The following is a 20,834-nucleotide window of genomic DNA, read 5'->3' as shown; positions in this document are numbered from 1 at the left end:
TGGCCTCGAATGGGTTGACACAATGGATTATTGGAAACTGCAGGGAGGAAATAAACAAGACTTAAGAAAGAAGTTCTGAATTTTACTAAACAAGCGAGGCAAGAAATTAGCCATTTATTTGATAGGAGAGCAGAGTGAGAGATGGAAATCAGGTTTCATACATGGCTGTTATTTTTGGTTCGTTGGCTGAGTGCTTAAATTGTCCATTTTGTCCCTCGTTACAGAATGCAGCATCATCGGCTTCTTGTTGTGAGCCTCATGGCAATGTTCCTTGTGTTTGCCGTTGTTGGTGCGGATGCTGTGAAGAAGGAGAAGCCAGGTAAGGGATTCATGTTCAGCGCTTGTGACCTTTGTCATGGCAAAAAATCCAATAAGGGAAACGAAGATATGACGTTTTAAAGATTTAAATAGGAATAGCGCCAAGAAGCATAAACTGTCAATGATAGTCAACGGTCACGGTAGAGCAGGACCTAGGTGCAATTTGACATGTGATGGAGTGCAGGTGCGATACACCAACCAGATTCGTTAGGTCAAATATTTACCTTCTGACTTTTTAGTCCTTTAAGTCCCAATCCGTCACAGGAGTAAACTTCTAAAGCTCCCCCCAGGACTTCAGGGGAGGCATTTAGATACTCTTAGGGTGCCATGCAGTGGCCAATCACCAAGGTCCAGTCCTGGTCCATTTGTCACTAGTCAGTTTCAGGAAAAGGCCTCTTGTGGCTAGTTGTGTGTTTTATCAAGCTTTAACAGAAGATCACCAATATGATCTTTCGAGACTACTTCTTTGTCTTGGGTGCAAGAGGTAGAGCATGGCCACTCTTCTAGGACCTTTTCAGGTCTCAGGAAACACCTTTCATCCTCTTCTAATCTTCCATAGGCATAGGAGTGTTCTACAGTGAGTGCCTGGAATGTGTTGCATTTATGCCTCACACAAGCTAGTGGGTGGGAAGGACTCCTGAGCAGACCGTAACCAATGGGGTAAAGGTTCCCTGGGACAACCATTTGCACATTTCGCATTTTCAAGATGGCGGAAATCTTCGGCCACACTTAACTTGGGATTTGAGGCCTAGGGTGTGTGTGAGGAATGTAGTATAGTAATCTTAGTGTTTTCCCACATAAGTTATTGTACACCCCCCATTAAATCCAGAGACAGATGTCTGGTGGAACAAGGCAGGGTTTTGCAACAACCATACAGTGGATATATACACACACACTATTTAGGCATCCTGCTTACCCCCTTTCAAGTGTGTGTCCAGTGTTCTATGAAGACCCCAGCAGAACTGTCAAGCAGCATTTGACACTACAGCAGGAATTGAAACATATAAAAGAACCTTTCTTGCTGGTAGGATAAAGGAAAGGCCCTGCCCAGGTTTATGCTTGTATTTGCCTGCAACAGAGGATGCCCTTTGAAGTGAGCCCCAGTTGTTATATATAAAACACAAGACAACCTACCAAGCAGGATTTGACACACACTATAATGTCAAATAGGATACTCACACCCCCACCCTGCATATTCTCTCTGGTTTAGAGGGATCATATCTGCCCAGTATTTGCTCCTAGGAGGATTTTCATACCCATTCACACTTATTCAGATGCTAATTACTGACTGGCAGAAATGGGAGAACAAATGCAAATAGGCCTCCCCAGGCTTTATTTACACAGGGAAAAGGTACCTTTTGAAAGGTACCTTTTCCTTGACTTTTATCAAAAATCTAACATCACTATTGAGTTGGATTTTTAGTAACAATTAAAAATAGCTGTTCAATTTTTCTTCTGACTGTTTCCTTACTAAAATTAGCAGTATTGAATGTAATAATTTAGCCCACTGTTTTCCTTTGGAAAAGTCCGCTTTGCTACAGTGAAAATAGCTTTTGGGTGTTTTTTCACTGTAATGATATGTTTAACATTAAATCCCTACATTTCCTTGTTTTAAATGCATTCTGCCCTTTGGGCAATAAGGCCTAAATAGGGATGACTTATGAATATTTAAACGGAAGGTTTTGACCTGTCATCGTCAGGACACCCAAGGAAGACTGCACTGTTTTTCAAAGAAAGGATAAGCAAAGCATTTTGCCATTTGCGGGAAGTGTATTGTTGAGCCACATGTTTGGAATTTGTAGCAGGTGCAATCAAACAGTCCCGGGAGCATACTGAAACCTCATCAAAACCTCAATGAAAACAAATAACTGCATCCGAAACCCTGGAACTGTAATGTTAGTTTTGGCCTTGAACAAGAATCATTTTATGTCTTTGAAGAGTTTCTTCCTTTTGCTAAAGTAAATTTGCTCATTTTGGATCATGATTTACTACGAGGTGTTCTCCTGGTGTAACTCAGCATACTCTCACACAATTTTACTGTAATTTCACATAAATAAATTACAGCAAATTAAGTAAATTATGTGTACCCCTAATTCTAGGTGTCCAACCTCACTGTACGTCCTCAAGTATATCTTGGCTGTTGGAACTCACTATCCTGCGAGAGTCAAGTGGAGTAGTTGGTCATCAGGTTGGAGTTCACCAGCATTGTGGACAAAGGGCACTCACAGTAAAAGACCTCACATTTTTACAGTTGCAGCCCAGTAAGCCTTAACTGTCCTCGGACACCAAGAAAAGGCCTTGCCTCCTAGATGCAGAAAGTCAACCAATTTAATAAGCAATATGTCGCTCTCGATGCAGCTCTTAAGCTCACTTAAGGATACAAAGTACCAATATTGATGTACAGTGCCTCAATCTGGTGGGTGGATAGTATCTAGTGCCCATTAAAGAAGGAAACATTGAGCCTTTGTAGGCCACTTTCCAATAATACTTGCCCTGAGACCACTTAACCCCTTCACTGCGGCGGCAATTCTGCCGCAGTGCTAGGGGGGAGGGAGGGGCCGCGCGGCGCTCCCATACACGTGATGAAACTGCTCCGCCACGAGCCTCGGGCGCGCTGTGCTTGTGACGGAGCGGTTCCGTCACGGCCCCGCCCGCTCAATGGAACGTCCAGCGCAGGCGCGAAATCAGCGCCGCCCAGGCATGCCGAGCGGGCCGTGACGGAACGCGCGACTGAAGCTGGTTACGGAGCGGTTGCGTCACCAGCATGGGAGGGGTTAATACTGCTACACTACAGTCAGCTAAGCATCTTCTGTTCGATATAACATTTGGTGCCCGCAAAACTCTCTTTCATTTGTTAGACAGAGATTTCTCTAAACATCCTATAAAAACAATAAAATTACACTATTTATTATCAGCTGGAAACTCAGTCGTCAGTTCAGTCTTCAAGGAAGTATAGAAAGAGCTAGCAAGTGAAAATGCAATAGTGATCTGGCATGTCTTTGTTACAAAAGTGTGCGACTTTTAGTCTTTCTATGCAAAGATTGATCTAAGTTGAAACTACCTCTAAGACCATATAGCCAGAAATTCTATACACACCTATCTTTGGTTTCACTTCTTGAAACTACCTTTCTTTCGGAAATACTGGTGTTAGGCTGAGAGCAGTTATGATGTTTATGTGAATTAGAAACTAAGAATATTCAGAATGTTTTATTTTATGTAGGCAGGTGAGTATGTTAGAAATACCAGGACACTCCATTATAAATATATGAATATTGAATTATTTGGTCAGACTTTGTAATAGTTGGTGAATTTGGAAGACAAGTATGTGAGAGTAAAAGTGATATTCAGCGATAAGACATCAGAGGTGCCTATTCTTTATTATGTTATCACTATTTTGATTTTGTATTGCTATATGATTTTTAAACCAACATGAACCATAGATTCAACAAAAAATGAAAATATGGACTCCTCGTTTCATATTTCTACCGGATGAGTAGATTAAATACATGAAGGACATCTTAGATATCTGCAGAAACTAAGGTGATAAATCATGTTCCTATTTCTTAGATAAACAACAAAATTAATAAAACAATGTATCTCGACTGCACTCGCTGTATTTATTTCAAACATTATTATATTTTTAGAGCTCAAGCTAATTGACATATTTAGGGCCTTTGGGGGTCCAGGAATATCAACATACTTCCTCCACTCTGTCTTGGCTTCCTGTAACCTTTCAAATGAAACTCTGGTTAGCCACCATGATTTGCAAAGCCCTGAAAGAGTAAGCTGATCACTGCTGTATAAGTAAACCCTGCTATTTGCCCAAAGTGATTCGGATGCTGTAGTGGCCACATAGTGGTTGTTTGCCATAATTTTAGGAACATAAAAATTGTAAAACACAAATATCACAAAAAAGAGTCCAGGACACAGTTATCCACCTCACAAACTTAGGGGTTCATTATGATGGTGTAACGAGAAATACCCCCTGCTTATTATGATGGCGGTGGGTATCGTGGCGGACGCAAAGTCCATCCACCACTTTACCGCCGGTCGGCAATCGTTCCTATTGCCGGCCGGGCGGGGCTGGCCCAGTAATATGATAGGCACCGCCAGCCATATTATGATGTGGGTGATATACTGGCCCTTCCATGGCGGCGATGCTGCCATGGAAGGGCTGGAGGGGATTGGCTCTGGGGGCCTGTTGCAGGCCCCGCGAGGTGGGGGGTGCATTTGGGGGGGTACGCACTGCAGTTCCCTGCGCCAAGTGGCAAGCACCGTGTGGTGCAGGTAAATGCTCTGCATGCCCTTTTACCAATGCGGACGGTGATGCAGCCAGTAGCACCGTCCGCAATGGTGAAAGGCCAGGATGCGCTCACCAGTATGGCAGGCGCCGGTGGGACCGCTGCTCGTCTGGTGGTCGGTCCGATCACCATTATAGTGGCGGGTGGACTGATGCCCGCCTACCATCATAATGAGCCCCTTTGTATGTAAAGTCAGAAATATTTACAACAAAATGTAGAGGATCACAATATTGTCATAACATAGGTAAGCATATCAAACTTTTACTATTATGCACTATATTAACTACAAATATCTCTTCAGAACATAAAAATATATTACAAATGAATAACTTACAAGCCTAAAATAAAAACATATGCTCAAAAATAATTACAAACAATAATAAACATAATATTTAGAAAATACAATTCTTGCTCAAGCATATATAATAAAACAACAAAAAACACTGGGTATAAAATATCAGTAACAACCTTAACAGAAAAGATAAATGAATAAACAAATATTACTACAAACATTAATAATGGACATTATTTGCCATGAAACTAACTTTTAAAAGTAAAAATATTAAAACAAAAACAATCTGATGAAAAATAGACTTGAAGGGGTCAACTTCACTACTCCCACTCCAATGTAAGCAACATTAGTGAAAGTATTGGACTTTGAAGGGGCTAGATTTACAATTCTCACCCTGGCATAAGCAACATTAGGGCAAGTGTTGAACTTTGATGGGGTCATAACTACTACTCCCACTCCAAGCTGAGCAACATTAGGGCAAGTTTTAGACTTTGGTGGGGTCAGATTTACTATTTCCACTCCTGTGTAAGCAATATTAGGGAATTTGGTGGACTTTAGAGGGGTTTGACTTACAATTCCCATTTGGAGGTGAGCCACAGTAGGGAAAGTGTTGGCCTTTAGAAAGTTTGGAGGGATCAGATTCACTTTTCCCACTGCAACTGTAGCAACAGTAGGCAAAGTACTGGACTCTGAAGAAGTCAGACTTACTATTTCCACTCTAGCATTAGAACATTGGAATGTTGGGAGCTTCATTGAAGACAATGGCGTGCTCCCTGCTTCTAGGGGCCGGTAAAGACCAGCAGACCAACATTCCAATGTTTTACAAAGGCCTCTCGGAGCTCGAGGGGATTTAAATCCCCTTAAGCTTCGAGAAGCCTTTGTTTTATCTGTTAGAACATTCTGCCCTCTACTTGCAGAATGTCCTAATAGCCTTATAGCCCTTTGTAGCAGTGCTATACCAGCTGTTAAAGTCCCGCTCCCTTGTTAAAGTCCCTCGCTTTTGGCTCAGGCCTTTAATGCGGGAGCGGGCCTTAAATAGCTGGTGGGCTATAAGTCTATATTAGGGAACATTTTTAATTCTAGATTTATCCCTATCCGAAATTACTACTAAATGAAGTACATATATATAAAATGAAAAACCCTAAAATATATTTCCATACTCATATAAAAAGTATATATTTGAACATTATATAACTGATATCATTTAAAACTAAAAACCCGAAATTAACCTATCAAATTATATATAGAATTATGCTAAAAATTATCAATTGAACATTTTGGAAAAAAGATTTAAAACACTTCCAACTTTAGGCCACTAATATTTCAAAACAATACCAAACCAAACTTAATTAATGGCAGACAAATAAACAAAAGATGTTATTTAAAAAAACCTCAACAATATAAAATTAATTATTATCCCCAAAAAGTAAACATAATATAATTAATTAATATCCACATTAATGAAAGCAAGTAAATCATCAACTGTCAATTAATTAATTAAACAATGAACACAGAAACAACTATTACCATATTTAAATGTATTTAATAAGTAAGTAAAAAACTATTTCCATAATTATAATTTATTAAAATTAATTTTATAATCAATGAAACATTTTTTATAAAATGTCCCACCCCATTCTCTCTCAAACCCAACAACCCCCCAAAACAAATTGCCGTAAAATATACAAAAAACGAAATTATATGCCTAACTAAAATAAATAAAAAAACACACAAAAAATAATTAAACATCCATAACATATTAACAAGCAAAAGCACAAAAATAATAAAACTTAACTAAATAATTAAAAATGATATTAATTACAACTATATGTACAAAAGATATATAAACGCCTTTCAGAGGATATTCTTACCTTCTATATCTGTTCCACAATATTTTTGACATCACAATTATTTTGACACAATATTTGTGTCTCACAATGCTTTTTAAACAATATTTTGGCAATATACCCACACAGCATGACAGAATCGGTCAAAATGTAGCTTTTTTGCGAGGTACAACTGTCCCAGCACAACATCTTCAAGAATGCAGCAACCCCATACCAGTGCATCAGTCACTGATCTTTCAAGCGAAACATTAGAATGTGATCAAAAAAATAAAACCAATTAGAACAATTGTTCAAAGGTTGTGCTTTGAGAGATGGAGATAGGCTTTTAAGCCCGAATTACTTATTGAGCACTCTGTCCATGTACGTGCTGCCCTTAACTAGGTTCACTTGGTCCAAACTGAGGCTATGCGCCTGATTACACAACACAATGTGCTGCCTCAGCGTAGGTTGCATCTGACCTGAGGACAGCACATTAGTTAAAGACAGGGCTGTGGTTGGATACCATGGCTCCTTTCACTGAAGGTGGAGTGATAGAGGGTTCGATGGTGAGGGGACCTCCCTAGGTGGCTCCTCAAGACTAGCTCTGACTGCATCACTACAATGTCACACACAGCTAGTGGACTTCCTGGCAGCTTCTTTGCCTCCGAGTCCATGCTCCGTAATACATCATGAATGCTGTGTATGTTTATATGTGTTTGTGTTAACTGAAGTAACTGTAACTCGCACTATAACTCGCACCCCGCCTTGTAAAGTGTTGTCATCAGTGATGAACATGTCATGAGTGTTGTACTATGTGAGGTCAAAAGCAGAATAGTAGCAGGCAAGGATGAAGGTTCTGCACCAGTATCCCTCAGGTGGTGGGATAAAGTGGCTACTGTCATGGTATTCATCAGTAACAGCCATGGTTTCCTGGTGTGAGACCCCCAAAGAGTCTGAGGGCACCCATCAAATGGGCTGGAGTAAGCTGGAACCTGCTCATGCCTTGGGGTAGTGACCAGGGGGTTCAAATGACAATATGTGCAGAACTGCTTGGACTAGAGCGATAATTCCAATGATTCCAGAATCAGGGGATATCCTTTTGCTCACCCAATGATGGGGTTGAGATGTTGAGATTTCATCAAAGCTCTTTGAGCAACTAAGAGCCACATGGAATGGGGTCAGTAAGGGATGAAACATGTTCATCCTCATAGGGAACTGAAGGTGACATGACTTTTGCTAACCTAGATGTCGCTGTGCTGTACGTTTTGCGTCTTTGACAGCTAGCTGGCAGATTCGCTCCATCAGGTTGTTGCACACACGTCCTCCCAGACAGCAGGGCTCCACTGTTTACTCCACTGTTTACTTATAGGGGTATGCAGAACTCACGTAATTTGTTTTTGCGTAATGCAAATGGGTTGTTTAGCACTATATTTTAATTGCTCAACATTATTGTCATCCGAATGCCTGGAGACACGTTGTAGCCTATGCAAGTTGAACGTGCCTTTTCTCAGCCGAAGAAGGAGAACTTGGCTGTAGTGTGGGCCTGTGAACATTTTCATGTGTTTCTATATGAAAAATGTTTTACTATCATAACAGTCCATCAAGCGCTGCTCACTATTTTTGGATATTCAAAAGCCAAGATGCCCCGCGCCTCAAGATGTGGGGTTTGAGACTGCAGGAGTAGGACTACGCAATTGTGCACAAGCCGGTTAAAGACCAGAACTCTGGTAATTATTTTTCTTGAGCACTTCTAAATTGTCACAGCTCAGCATTCAAAACAGCTGAGGAGTGCATGAACTTCATTGTGAAGTCCAGTACGCCAGCAGTCCTATCCATTGAACAGATTATTGCTGCTACCATTGCTGACAAGAACATGCTTATACTCAAAGACATAATTTCAACTCAATCCTGGAAAAGTAGTGTTCAATCTCCTGCTGACAATGTCAAATTAAAAAATATACAATATGAATTGTCTGTGACCAACAAAGGTGATGTATTGAGAGGCCCAAGGATTGTCATATCTGAGAGCCTAAGACAACAGGTAATTGAATTATGAAGGACATTGTGGCATTGTAGCTACCAAAAGAGCCCTAAGAGACCGAGTGTGGTTCCAGCCTTTCCTGTCTCTCTTCCCATTCTTCTGATTCAATTTCTCTTCCTCTCTCCCATAGCCTCTATTTCATGTTCTCACTCTCTTTGTTTTTTCGCAGTCTCACTCTATTTTACTCTTTTGATGTCTCGTTCTTACTCCCTCTCACCCTCTCTCTCTTTCTCACTCCCAATCTCACATTATTTACTTCTCCACAAATCTTTTTTCCTCTCCTCACTGCTCTCTATTTGTCAGTTTATTTCTCTCTCAGTTCCTCCCTCTCTTCTTTTCTTCCCATCTGCTGTTTCTCAATATCTCTCTCACCCTCTTGTGCCTTGCTCTGCGTCTCTTTTCCCTCATCTATCTCTTTCCCTCTTTTTCCCTGACACTTTCTTACACTCACTCTTTCTCACTCACCTTTTCTTTTCTCTTTTCTGACTCTTCTGTCCCTCTTCCTGCAGACCTCTTCCTACTTTCTTCTCTTCAAGGTTGTCTAACAAAAGATTCCTATATCAATCTCATTCTACAGCTCATTATTTGAAATCTCTGTTTATTGCATAACTTGGACTATCTACTTCCTGTTTCTTACTCTCTCTGTTTCACAACTGTCCCACCCACTTTTTACCGTCATCTCTCTCTTTTCTGCCTGCATTTTCTAACACTCACTCTTTTTCGCTCACTTTTATCTCTTTTTCTCCTTTTCTCTCTTCATCTGTCCCTCTTCCCGTAGAACTATTTGTGGGATGGAATGCTACATTGGTAAGTAAATGACCCTTGGATAACCCTGAAAATTTGTGAAGTATGATAGTTTGGTAAACTGTTTGATGGTTTGGTGGTACTGGCTTTGAGTCAACATCCTTTTGTGACCAGCGAAATTACCGGGGGCAGCAGAAAACCGGACCGAGCACTTCCCACAGCGCTACCAGTGCTTGCCACTTCACAGGCTGTTTGTCCCCCCCGCCGCCGCGACAGGAGCACCACGCGGCCGCCGAGCGGGAGGACCACAGCCCCCACAACACTTTGCGGCTGACTCCGCCCTCTGACGCCTGGTGATGCGCCCGGAAGGCGCACTAAAGATCGGAGCTCCTTCCGCATCGCGGGGGCACGCGGGGCGGCGCCGGGTGAAGCCCGGGCAAAGGGCAGGCCCTCTGAGGCCAGAGGAGGCAGGGCAGGGCCCGAAACCCTGTCCAATTCATCGCTGATGCTACATGGAACTGTAAGCATTTATTTTTCTCATACTGACCTGTACTCTCCAAACATTTGGACCTTTTGAGATTGACTATAAAACTGCTCTCCTTTAATTTTGTTAAAGTAGTCCACTCAAATCATATTTCCTCTCATTGAACAATGACACGCGAAACTAGAGGCAAGGCTGCAGCTGGAGGGACAAAGCTGACAGGAACCCTCGATGATTTTATAGTACGCACAAACTCACTGATAGATCAGGGAATTGTGCTTACGGAGAGAAGGGTATCCCAGGACCTAGCATTTGCTAAGAGGTCATCCATGGGCCACATTTCTGAGGCCCGTAGCCCGGTAAATGCAATATCTTATCCGATCCCCTTGCAGATACATGCAGATGTCCATAATAATATTTGTACCCAGGCTGCACTTCAGAACTCTATTCCCAATGATTCCCAGGACCTGGCACCATCAGGAACTATTGTGGTTGCTACACAAATAGATTCTCAGGTGGAAAGTAGCAATAATGAGTTGAGAGGGAAAAGGGAGGGAGCAATCCCAAAAAATAAACTTACTAAATATAATAATACTACCTCTATGAAAATAAAATCGGTTACTGCACACAAACCAGGAGCCGACAGTAGTAAAGAACAAGTGAGGGGAGCTTCCAGTGTGAATACAGGGAAAGAAGAGGTTGGGCCTAGAATAATGCCTCTGACTATTGATGATACCATCCTAGATGATACTTTGACTGATATTTTTACTAACAGCACTACACCAAACAGTACAGGTATCAGTGTGGATAGGGAAGATCTGCTTATATCTACAATGAAGACCCTTATTAAATCCTTGTTGTCTCCCCTGGAGAATAAACTCCTGGTAATAGAAACTCAATTAAATGTGTTACATAAGGATATAGAAGCCTTGCGCACGACCCAGACTAAAAAAGCAACCCATTTAACCCTACCTGTAAATACACCACAAACAATAGATAAACCCCTGGCTGGGGTGAAAAAATCAGCTCCTAAAACACCATCTTTAACCACTTGGCTGCTAAGGGTGTTCGATGAGCTCCATTGACTTTCCATTGAAATCAATGGAAAGTCCATGACGAGTTACCCTTGTCATTAGCGCTGAAGGGGTTAAACCCCGGCCCGCCTGTAACAAGTAAAAAATGTGTTAAATCCACTTCGACCACTGAGGTTACCACAAATAAACCAGCCACCCTAAAAGCTCCCACCTAGAGCCCTGATAAAGCCCACCAAGATAGGACTGAAAAACGTAGAAATATTAACTTACCACCAGAAGCTTGCCCGTATGTGATAATTCTAACTGGGTTTCCTGAATTAGCTCCCCAAGTCACGGAACCATTCTGGGCTCTTAAAAATAAGGTGCTTCATTGGTTAAATACTAATCATTCCCTTCCAACAACAGCATCTACTAACATCTTAATGGTACAGAGGGTTTCCTGGGTGGGGAAAAGCAGAAAGAGAATTCAAGGAGACTGTGTGGTGGTAACTTTTGAAGACCCAAGAACAGTGGATCATATTTGTTTAGGGGCAAAGAAAAACAATGGAGCCTCAATTGTGGCGAGACCACTCTCTTATTTCTATTTGCCACCACAGCCAGTTGACAATAGATGGAGCTGGATGAGGGGTTCTAATAATTTCAGGGAAGGGTGGGGGCACGAAATGCTTGGGGATCCAATCCAAAATATTTGGGGAGAAGGAGTAAATGATGGCTGGACTACAATACAGCGAAGGGCTGGGAGAACACACTATGGTGACCGGCAGCAACACACAGAATGGATGGGCCCACAATATGTTCCATTCACCATCCCCTGCTACAATCGGTTCAGTGAGTTAGAGGCCGTGGATTGACGCCCAGAACACAAAAAGGTTCTACAGTCCCCTCCATCTCCCACCACTCCTATCAAATCAATGGATAGTACAGGAAACCAGGCACCCCTTGACATAAGCATAAGAAAGGAAACTGATAAAAGGGCACTAAATGAAAAGGAAACCACTAACCTGACAAATATCTTATGGAGGGAGAATAAAAAATGTAATGGAGTAGATACCAGGAATAATGGAAACCAAACCGCTATAGATTCTAATATCCCTATAAACATTATACCTGTAAAACAGGGAAAGGAAACAGGAAATGTTGGCACGGTCCAAAATAAAGATAGGTGCACTCTGATGTTTTGGAACGTGGCAGGTTTAAAATCGAAAATTACTAATCCCTCCTGGGAAATTGTCACAAACGGCCTGGATATCCTGGCCGTTCAAGAAACTTGGGCCATAGATCCCATACATCTAAACGGCTATAAAACATTCTGTACACCGGCAGTAGGTGGTGATCATGGAAGAGCCAAGGGGGGCTTAATTACGTATCTCTCGAACTGTTTAATGTATGAGAAGGTACGTTTTTATTCTAAATGTAATTTTTACCATAAATTGGCAATAGATATCAAAACAGGATCGCGCTTTGTTATTATAAATTATTATAATAATATCCCAGGTAACATGACTTGGGACGTCCTGAAAATGTTAGCTAATGACTTACAATGTGAAATAGACAGCCAGGAGATGGAAGTAATGGTTTTATGGGGGGGGGGGTAATTTTAATTGTCCATTTTGTAAAAAGGGCCAAAAAGGCATTTGTGGTTTAATGTTAGAGCAGGACATTAATCTCACACATTTTAATCATACTCAAACTGGGGATTTATTGAATGAATTATTATTTGATTATGACTTGGGTTTTGTAAATGAAATGACCCACCAATCGACACCATTTGTGCCAACCTTTATTGGGAGGGGAGCATCTACTACTATTGATTTTAGCCTCTGCTCAAATGGTTACGGGTATAGGATAGATAGTTTCAAAATCATGGATGCACCAATTAGCGATCATTTACCCCAAATACTTGAAATTGAGAATCCTTTTTTGGCACGACGAAACGATCAGACCTCAGTACAGGCTGCGCCAGATGTGGCGCTAGGGAGGCAAAACGGGTATACACTAAAGTGGAGCAAGGTGGTACCGGAAGAATTCCTAAGAAAGTTGGTAAATACCTGTGCCGACAGTTTTAAAATTTGCCTGGACGAGGATTCCGATAGTGAAAGTATAATAGAACACTTTAACATCATTGCACTCACTATCAAAGAGAATCTGAATTAGTGCTAAGGAATGGGTCCAAGAATACTACAAGATGGTTTGATAGTACTTGCACCAAGGCCCTTACAGATCTTAAACATGCAATTCACCAGGTGCCCCGAAACACTGATCAAATAAGACATCTACGGAAATGTTATAATCGGGCACTGATAAATAGGAAGAATGCCATTAAAAGGGTGGCATGGGAGGAACTATGTGCAGCCTCACAATCCAAAGATACATCTGCCTTCTGGAGGGTGGTAAATGCCCCCTTACCTCATGAAAAGACCAAAGCTCGCCTGGAAATCGCGATTAATGAGGATGAGTGGGTTGCACATTTTTCCACTCTCTACATGCCCATAGATGAAACTGTAGATACAAAATTAAACTTAATACATGAGAAAGGAGACGAGGCCCAAAAACTGGTGGTAACTTTACCTGAGGTCTTAAAGAGTCTGGAAGCCACAAAGGGAAGTAAGGCGGCTGGCCCAGACGGGATCCCGGCAGATTTGTATAAAGCTAACAGCAAATTCTGGGGCCCGATGCTTGTACAACTTTTTAACGCAGCATTAGTAAGGGGACTAACTCCATCTTGGTTTACATCAATTATTGTACCCATTTACAAGAAGGGAGACAGACAAAATTGTGCTTGTTATAGGCCAATATCCCTTCTTGATTCGTCTATAAAGATTCTTGGTAGAGTTATTTTAACTAAATTACAAAACTGGGCAGAGGAGTTTGGGGTAGTAAGTGACCTACAATTCGGATTTCAAAAGGGCATAGGAACAACTGAGCAGGGCCTACATTTATTTATCATTCAGCAGAAATATACTATGATAAAAAGGGAGCGTTTGTATTTTACATTTGTTGATTTGACTTCGGCATTTGATTGCGTATCCCACTCCAAATTATGGGACTTGATGTCAAGGCTGGGCGTAGAAGAATCGATAATTCGATTCCTAAGGGAGTTGTACTCAGGAGCCACTGCCAGTGTACACTATGGAAAAGGGGGGGAATGTAGCAGGTCATTTGGTATAGGGCGTGGCGTACTCCAGGGGTGTGTTTTGGCCCCCTTTTTATTCCTTATTTACATAAACGGCCTTGAAAATTGTCTACTGCAAGAGTGTGTGGATATGCCCAAGGTTGGAAAAAGATCTATCCCTGCACTCTTGTATGCAGACGACGCTGTTTTAATGGCCCGTACCCCCATGGCCCTGCAAACTCTGATAACATCCTTCAACAGGTTTATGCTCAGCCTGGACTTAAAAATAAACTGTAGCAAGACTTTCTGAATGAACTGTGGTTCACGCACCAAGAAGCAAATGAAAACGATGTATATAAATAATGCCCCTTTAGAAAGAACTTCTTCCTTCCCTTACTTAGGGATCTTGTTCCATGCGACTGGCTCCTGGACAAGTGCGGTGAAGGCAAGAACGCTCCTGTTCTCTAAGACAATAATGGCCTTAAAGAGTTATATAAGAAAATTGGGGAAAAAATTGATTAGGGAAATTTTAATTATTTATAATGCAACGTGTGTTTCGGTGGCAATGTATGGAGCAGGCCTCTGGGGATACTCTAATATACAATCACTCCAAACAGTTGAAAATAAATTCTTACGGCATATCCTGTCAATACCAGAAAGTACAGCGACTTTTATTTGCCATGCTGAGCTGGGGCTTCCGTATATTTCAGACTTAATTAGAATACAGCCCGTTCTTCTGTGGCACAGGGTATGGACTGTAAATGAATGCATATGAATTTGAATGGTTAAATTACATCAGATCGTTCCTGTTGGAAATTGACCGATTACAGTATTATGATGACCCATCTACTATGGTACACATTCCTAGAAAAGCATTGAAAAAATTATGTATGGAGCACTTGAGCGGAAAAAGACTGTTAGAAGAGAATAAGAAAAAGACTGTTTCTTTACATCAGTTGATTTTAACCAGAGACAAATTACAGCCATACCTAACCCTCCCTATGCCTAATTATGATAGATTTCTTTTAACACGTTTCAGAATTAATATTGTTTTTAGATTATTTGCCTTTCCTGAAATGTACTCTTGGTCAAATGAACTACCTCTATGTCCTTGTGATGAATTATCCGTACAATCTAATATTCATGTTTTATTTTTTTGTAAATGTTATACTCTCCCTCGTAGGAAACTTATTGTCCCTATCCTAAAAGAGATGAATTTAAATAGATGTTACCAAGCGTTTTTAGCATTGCAAAAAATGGACAATGTTTTTACTGTTGCTTCAATATCTGAGTATTTTAAAGAAGTTTTTAAATATCGGAAATCAGTCTGTTTAGATGAAATTTAAAAGTGTGTATATTATGGATTACATGAATTGCGATAACTTCTCCTATCATAAATAGTTGTGTTTATTAATCATTGTAAATGTATATTATCTGCTGCTTTTATGGTTATTGATTTTTTAACCGAATAAAGTACTTTTTGAATTTGAATTTGAGTCAACATCAGGGTCATGCGCTACCAAATTGAGGGACTTGGGAATGGGTGTGAGTAGGTGGCTGTCAGTTTCAGTTTTATTGATTCTCACTGATCTCAGTTAACTTATGTTCAGACTCTTTCTCTCTGGCAGTCATTTTGAGCTTGCTCTCTGGTTCTACATCCTGGTACTTAATTACACGTAATCCAAATGATTATTTCTCTTTCTACAGAGAAGAAAATAAAGAAAGCAGATTGCGGGGAGTGGCAGTGGAGTGTGTGCGTGGCAACCACTGGCGACTGTGGCCTGGGCACCCGGGAGGGCACTCGGACTGGCAAGGAGTGCAAGCAGACCATGAAGACCCAGAAATGCAAGATCCCCTGTAATTGGAAGAAACAATTTGGAGGTATGCGGCGGAAACCTAGAGGAGGAGTAACTGAGGGAAGTGTGGAGTTGAATCACAGGAAAAGGAAGTTATTAAGACAAAGAGGGAAGCAGAGAAAGAGCAGGGTAACACTTGCGGAAAGGATACAGTAAGGGAGGAAGGAGACAAAGGAACAGAGGCCAAGCTTGAAGGGAGTTAGACAGGGGGATTAGGCTTTTCTCAGTGCTTAATTTGAGCCAGCGGTTTCCGCTGGCACTCATGACAACTGCCACATGGTGGCGCTGTTTGTGTAATTTAGAGTGAGCAGAACAGCAATTGTTTATTAATTCAGTAAACATTAAGACCAACTAATACCTGCCACCCAAGCCATTATTATAGCTTTTGGGGCCTGGAATATTCTGAATGGTCAGAGTAGTAGCAATGTGCTGCTTAGTAGTTGTGTAGGTACCGTCACTGGCAACGCTGGCTGTGGCAATGGGTGGCGCATAATGCAGAGGCCGCCTGACTAGGGCCCTGGCACTTTTTTTTTTTTTTTACAAATAAAGCACAGGGAAGAAACCTGGAAACAAGGCCAATTTGGATTGGATGACAACAGGCGCAAGGAGACAGCATTAGAATAGGAAGAGTTAGGGATAGGACAGTCTGGGACAGAGAGAGCAGGGGAGAAGGACAGAGGAAGCCCGCTTGCCACTAGGAGAGCAGTGCTCCCAGTCAAGACCAGCAGGTGTCGCTGTTCAAGCATTGCCAGTGGTTAGACCTATTGCAAGCATCCTCCCATCACCCCCTTTGTGTTTGACCCTGTACAAGCAACACACACTATAGCTCACACAGGAATTGTCATTGTAAAGACGATCAGGGTCAGATTATTTAGCACATATAAATGATTCGTAATACTCGAACTTCTTTTAGAAATAGTAATCATTTTAAGAATATGAATTTTTATTTTTTATTTTACATTTGATTGTCATTTTTATATGTATACTTTAGGGTTGTGATAAACCAAATAAAGTTAACTTTGACTGATTCATAATACTCCTTCCAAGTGGATAGTGTAAGAGCAGAATTAAAAACAACTAAATATCATTGTACCTTCGCACATGCATGTGTACTGTGGTATTCATAAAGCATGAACCTAGCTATACGCCAAACGAGTGCTGTACATCACCAAAGGGACACAATTTGAGAATGTGCATAATTATCGTAAAGTGTTCCCCAGCAGAGAAATCAGCAGGCCTGCCCTTTACGCCACCTCCTCTCCCCACTTTCATGGTGCTAACAGGAGACATGGACTGGTGCAAGCTGCCTAGTGACAAGATCCCCGGCACTTATTTGTTTACAAATTAACCACTGGATCAAGACCCTTATGTCTGAACTAAGTACACTTGAATTGTGAACATCTGACTTGTGGTTTGTGTAGTCTGGAAGGTAGTCAAGAAAATACACTATTCACGTCCTATCATTTCTGTGCCAGGCGGCCACAGTAAGTAAAAGCAGCAGCAGGGTTTGCGAGAGGATAACATAAATAGAGAAACATATATACACACCCTTAGATAATCGATGAAAACCTGCAGGGGGAGCTCACTAAAACTGCCACATCTGTTCAGGGAAGGTTGGCCACCTGGGATGGCCACACATTCTGGGCAGCAAATGTAATATTTCAGGCCAAAGGGCAAGATTCAGAAGTAAAATTCTGGCCAAAAGGTCCATTTTACAGACACACCTGAGGAGGTGAAGCAGTATTGTATAAGTAAGTAAATCAGTGCTTAATTTGAGCCAGAGCTTTCCGGTGCTGAGCACCGGCACTTAATTGGTTTCCGGTGCTCGGCACCGGCATCTAATTGTCAACACCACACAAAGGGCAGTCTGCCACAAGGTGGCGCTGCTCGTGCAATTTATAGATGAGCAGTATAACAGTTGTCTACAATAGACATAAAACATTTCTAATACCTGCTTCCCCAGCCGTTCCTTTAGCTTTAGGGCCCTGAAATAATCGGAGTTGACCCATTTACATGCCATAGAGATGGCTAGTAGTTGGTTTTGAAGCGATGACGGGCGATGGGTGGTGTAATCTGCAGTGGCCTCCTGGTCAGAGCCCTGGCACTTAATAGTTTACAAATTAAGCACTAAAGTAAATAGTTGCCCAATAGTAGTACAAATCAAAATAGGTTTGTGATCTTTGGTCTGTATAATACATAACAAACATACCAGCACTGAACAAACATTTACTTGTAATTGGACTTATTTAAAGATGAAAAAGTAGCAAACATGCAATATTCCACCTGCTCATTGATCCTGAATCATAGACTTGAATTAAAGGCACCATTTGTCTACACAACATGTTCAGAAATGTAATAATGTTGAATTCTTAAGAAGCCAGTTTGGCAAACTGCTAATTAAAAGAAGCAATTAAAACTGAAAAACTTAAATGATAGAAAAGCTGTTGCAGTCAAGGTTGCACCTTCAACTAACAAACTTTGATAGAATATTTGTAAACAATTTCCAATTATATAATTAATCTGTGCCTATTGTTTTACAGCTGTTATGTAGCAGATGGCAACAATTCCTCATGTATATTTTTGCATCAGTAATTTTCCACAGTAGAGATATTTTGTGAAATAACAGAGACAGAGGGCGCCATTTTGTTGTCAAACAAAGAGAGAAAGGGGCAGACAGAGGAACAGAAAGAGAGACAAAAACACGGCTTTTAGAGACAGAAACACTGCTTTGTTTACTGGCGTGCTTACCCGTATTGTCATTTCCAACCTGCAACACTTTTATTTTTATTTGTAAATCAAATCTTTTGCTCTTTTTACAGTGTGCAGTGCGGTTAAGCCAATGGTTCAAGGGTTTGCTCTACAAAGCTTTGTCATAAATAATCAATTTAAGTGGAAATCTGCTTTTAAGCATAAACTCCCTTTTAACCTTTACCCATTTCAGAATCTTCGGGCGACATACATATACATGTGAGTAAATATGTATTTTTAAATTTGTGAGTAGACCCAATATGTCTCCTGGTTGCAGTTTCCTGCAGTGTACTAAACCTGGGTGGAAGGGGATCTGAAGGAAAGGCCAATTTCCGAGGATGGGCAGATGGGGGCAGTGAACATGCTCTGTTTCTCCTTTTACCCTTCACCCCAGCCCCCAGGCTCCTCTACCACAGTTCATGAAGGTGCCAGGAAGGGACACAGGGAAATAGACACTGCACCTTGCAACACACATTCATTTGTCCAATCACCTTTCATCGCAAAGCTGTGTTATTTGTTTAAAATGTTGAAATCTGACTTTGAATACACTATGTATATATCTGTAACATAAATACGCATACAAAGCCAGAGTTGCACAATATATATATATATATATATATATATATATATATCCGACAACCAATCTCTATGTGATATATATCCACGCGAAGAAGACGAGAGAGATGGACTCTTGAACAGCAGCCGCTGTAACTTTATTTATTTTTTCATTCTTTTAAGTGCATTGCTGTGCCCTCCACCAAACGTGTTTCAGCGATCTCAGTCGCCTTGCTCGCTGGTCAGTTAGTGCTCACACCCCCTCTATGTTTTAAACTCAGTACTACCAATCCCCGGCAACCATCCATTTAATAAACACTGTCGACAGACTATAGCAAGCATAGGCCATTGGAGTACACAGTATAGAAAACAGACTTCCTTATTTACAACTTATCTCAAAGGAAATCGCATACTATACTGTCACAATTAGAAAAACACATATTAAAAATGTATATACATAATGAAATATAAATACATATAAATCAGTGCTGTAAATGGAATGGCGATATCAACTAAATTGTAAAATTGATATTGACAATGATTTTTTATACATTCAGTTCCATCATGTAAACTCAACATTAGCTTTGACAGTATGTTCTTTTTAAGATTGCACCCCTCGCTGCTTATTTGCTATTCAGTGGTTGGCTGCCCTATTCATGTGCAAAACCATCTAATTGTGCCTAAATAAAGTGCATATGTGCAAAGCATTTTACAAAAACACCCGGCCGGGAGTTTTGAAATTTTCTTCTGAGTGTTATTTAAAAACAAATTTCTTAACCAGGGGAACAGGGGTACTAGGGAAGGATGAATATGATTGTCAAACATTTTTCATACCTGTACAAATACAAAATTATTCTCTAGTGAACTTCCAACGTTGTAAACTTTGACTGTTGCAGAACTCCTATAGCCACCAATAAATGAAATTATTTTTAATACTCACATAATTATATACTTTCCAACTATTTCATGCAAAAAGTGTAAACTTCTCTGTAGTTATCGTGTAGTGACTTCCACTGGCCCTTCTAAACTTGTATCAGTGCTGGTTATAAACCCATCCATTTCAACACAACTCAAAGCCAAATTGACATAGCTGCCTTTTGAAATAAATACATCTAAAACCATACTATGACTAAGATAATAAATATTTTAATTATCTAAAACCAATCAATTTTTCAAATTCATATATCTACATATCTCAAATCAGTCAAATTGGCCCTATATTTTATAGATAATGGTACAGATCTTCACAAATATTAAGACCCCGTGGGCTTTTCGTTTCCAGCTCTATTATGTATTTGGTCTCTAATCGACGTAACTGTTTTTCTCGATCTCCACCCCTCTTGCTTATGGGAACACTGTCAATTACAAAATATTGGAACACGTTCAAGTTGTTACCATGCTCTGTTTTTACATGCCTTGCCACCGGATATGTAGGGTCAGAGTTGACCGTGGCTCGCAAGTGTTGCAATATTCTCGCTTGCACTGGTAATTTCGTGCTACCGACATACTTTAGCCCACAACTGCAT

The 20,834-nt window shown here is 40.8% G+C and overlaps 1 protein-coding gene across 1 annotated transcript in view; it reads left to right on the top strand.

Moving 5' to 3' along the window:
• Window positions 1-230: 230 nt before the first annotated feature.
• PTN (pleiotrophin) overlaps window positions 231-20,834 on the top strand; it is a 149,842-nt gene continuing 129,238 nt past the window's right edge. The window contains exons 1-2 of the mRNA XM_078671802.1: window positions 231-319; window positions 15,857-16,030. Of these exons, the coding sequence (XP_078527928.1) occupies window positions 259-319; window positions 15,857-16,030 (235 nt within the window). The 5' untranslated portion in view covers window positions 231-258. The remainder of the gene's footprint in view (window positions 320-15,856; window positions 16,031-20,834) is intronic.

The sequence above is a fragment of the Lissotriton helveticus genome, chromosome 1_1, assembly GCF_964261635.1.
Source record: "Lissotriton helveticus chromosome 1_1, aLisHel1.1, whole genome shotgun sequence".
Classification (NCBI taxonomy): Eukaryota; Metazoa; Chordata; class Amphibia; order Caudata; family Salamandridae; genus Lissotriton; species Lissotriton helveticus.
Note: the sequence above shows the minus strand (reverse complement) of the source record. Positions and strands in the feature narration are given on the sequence as shown.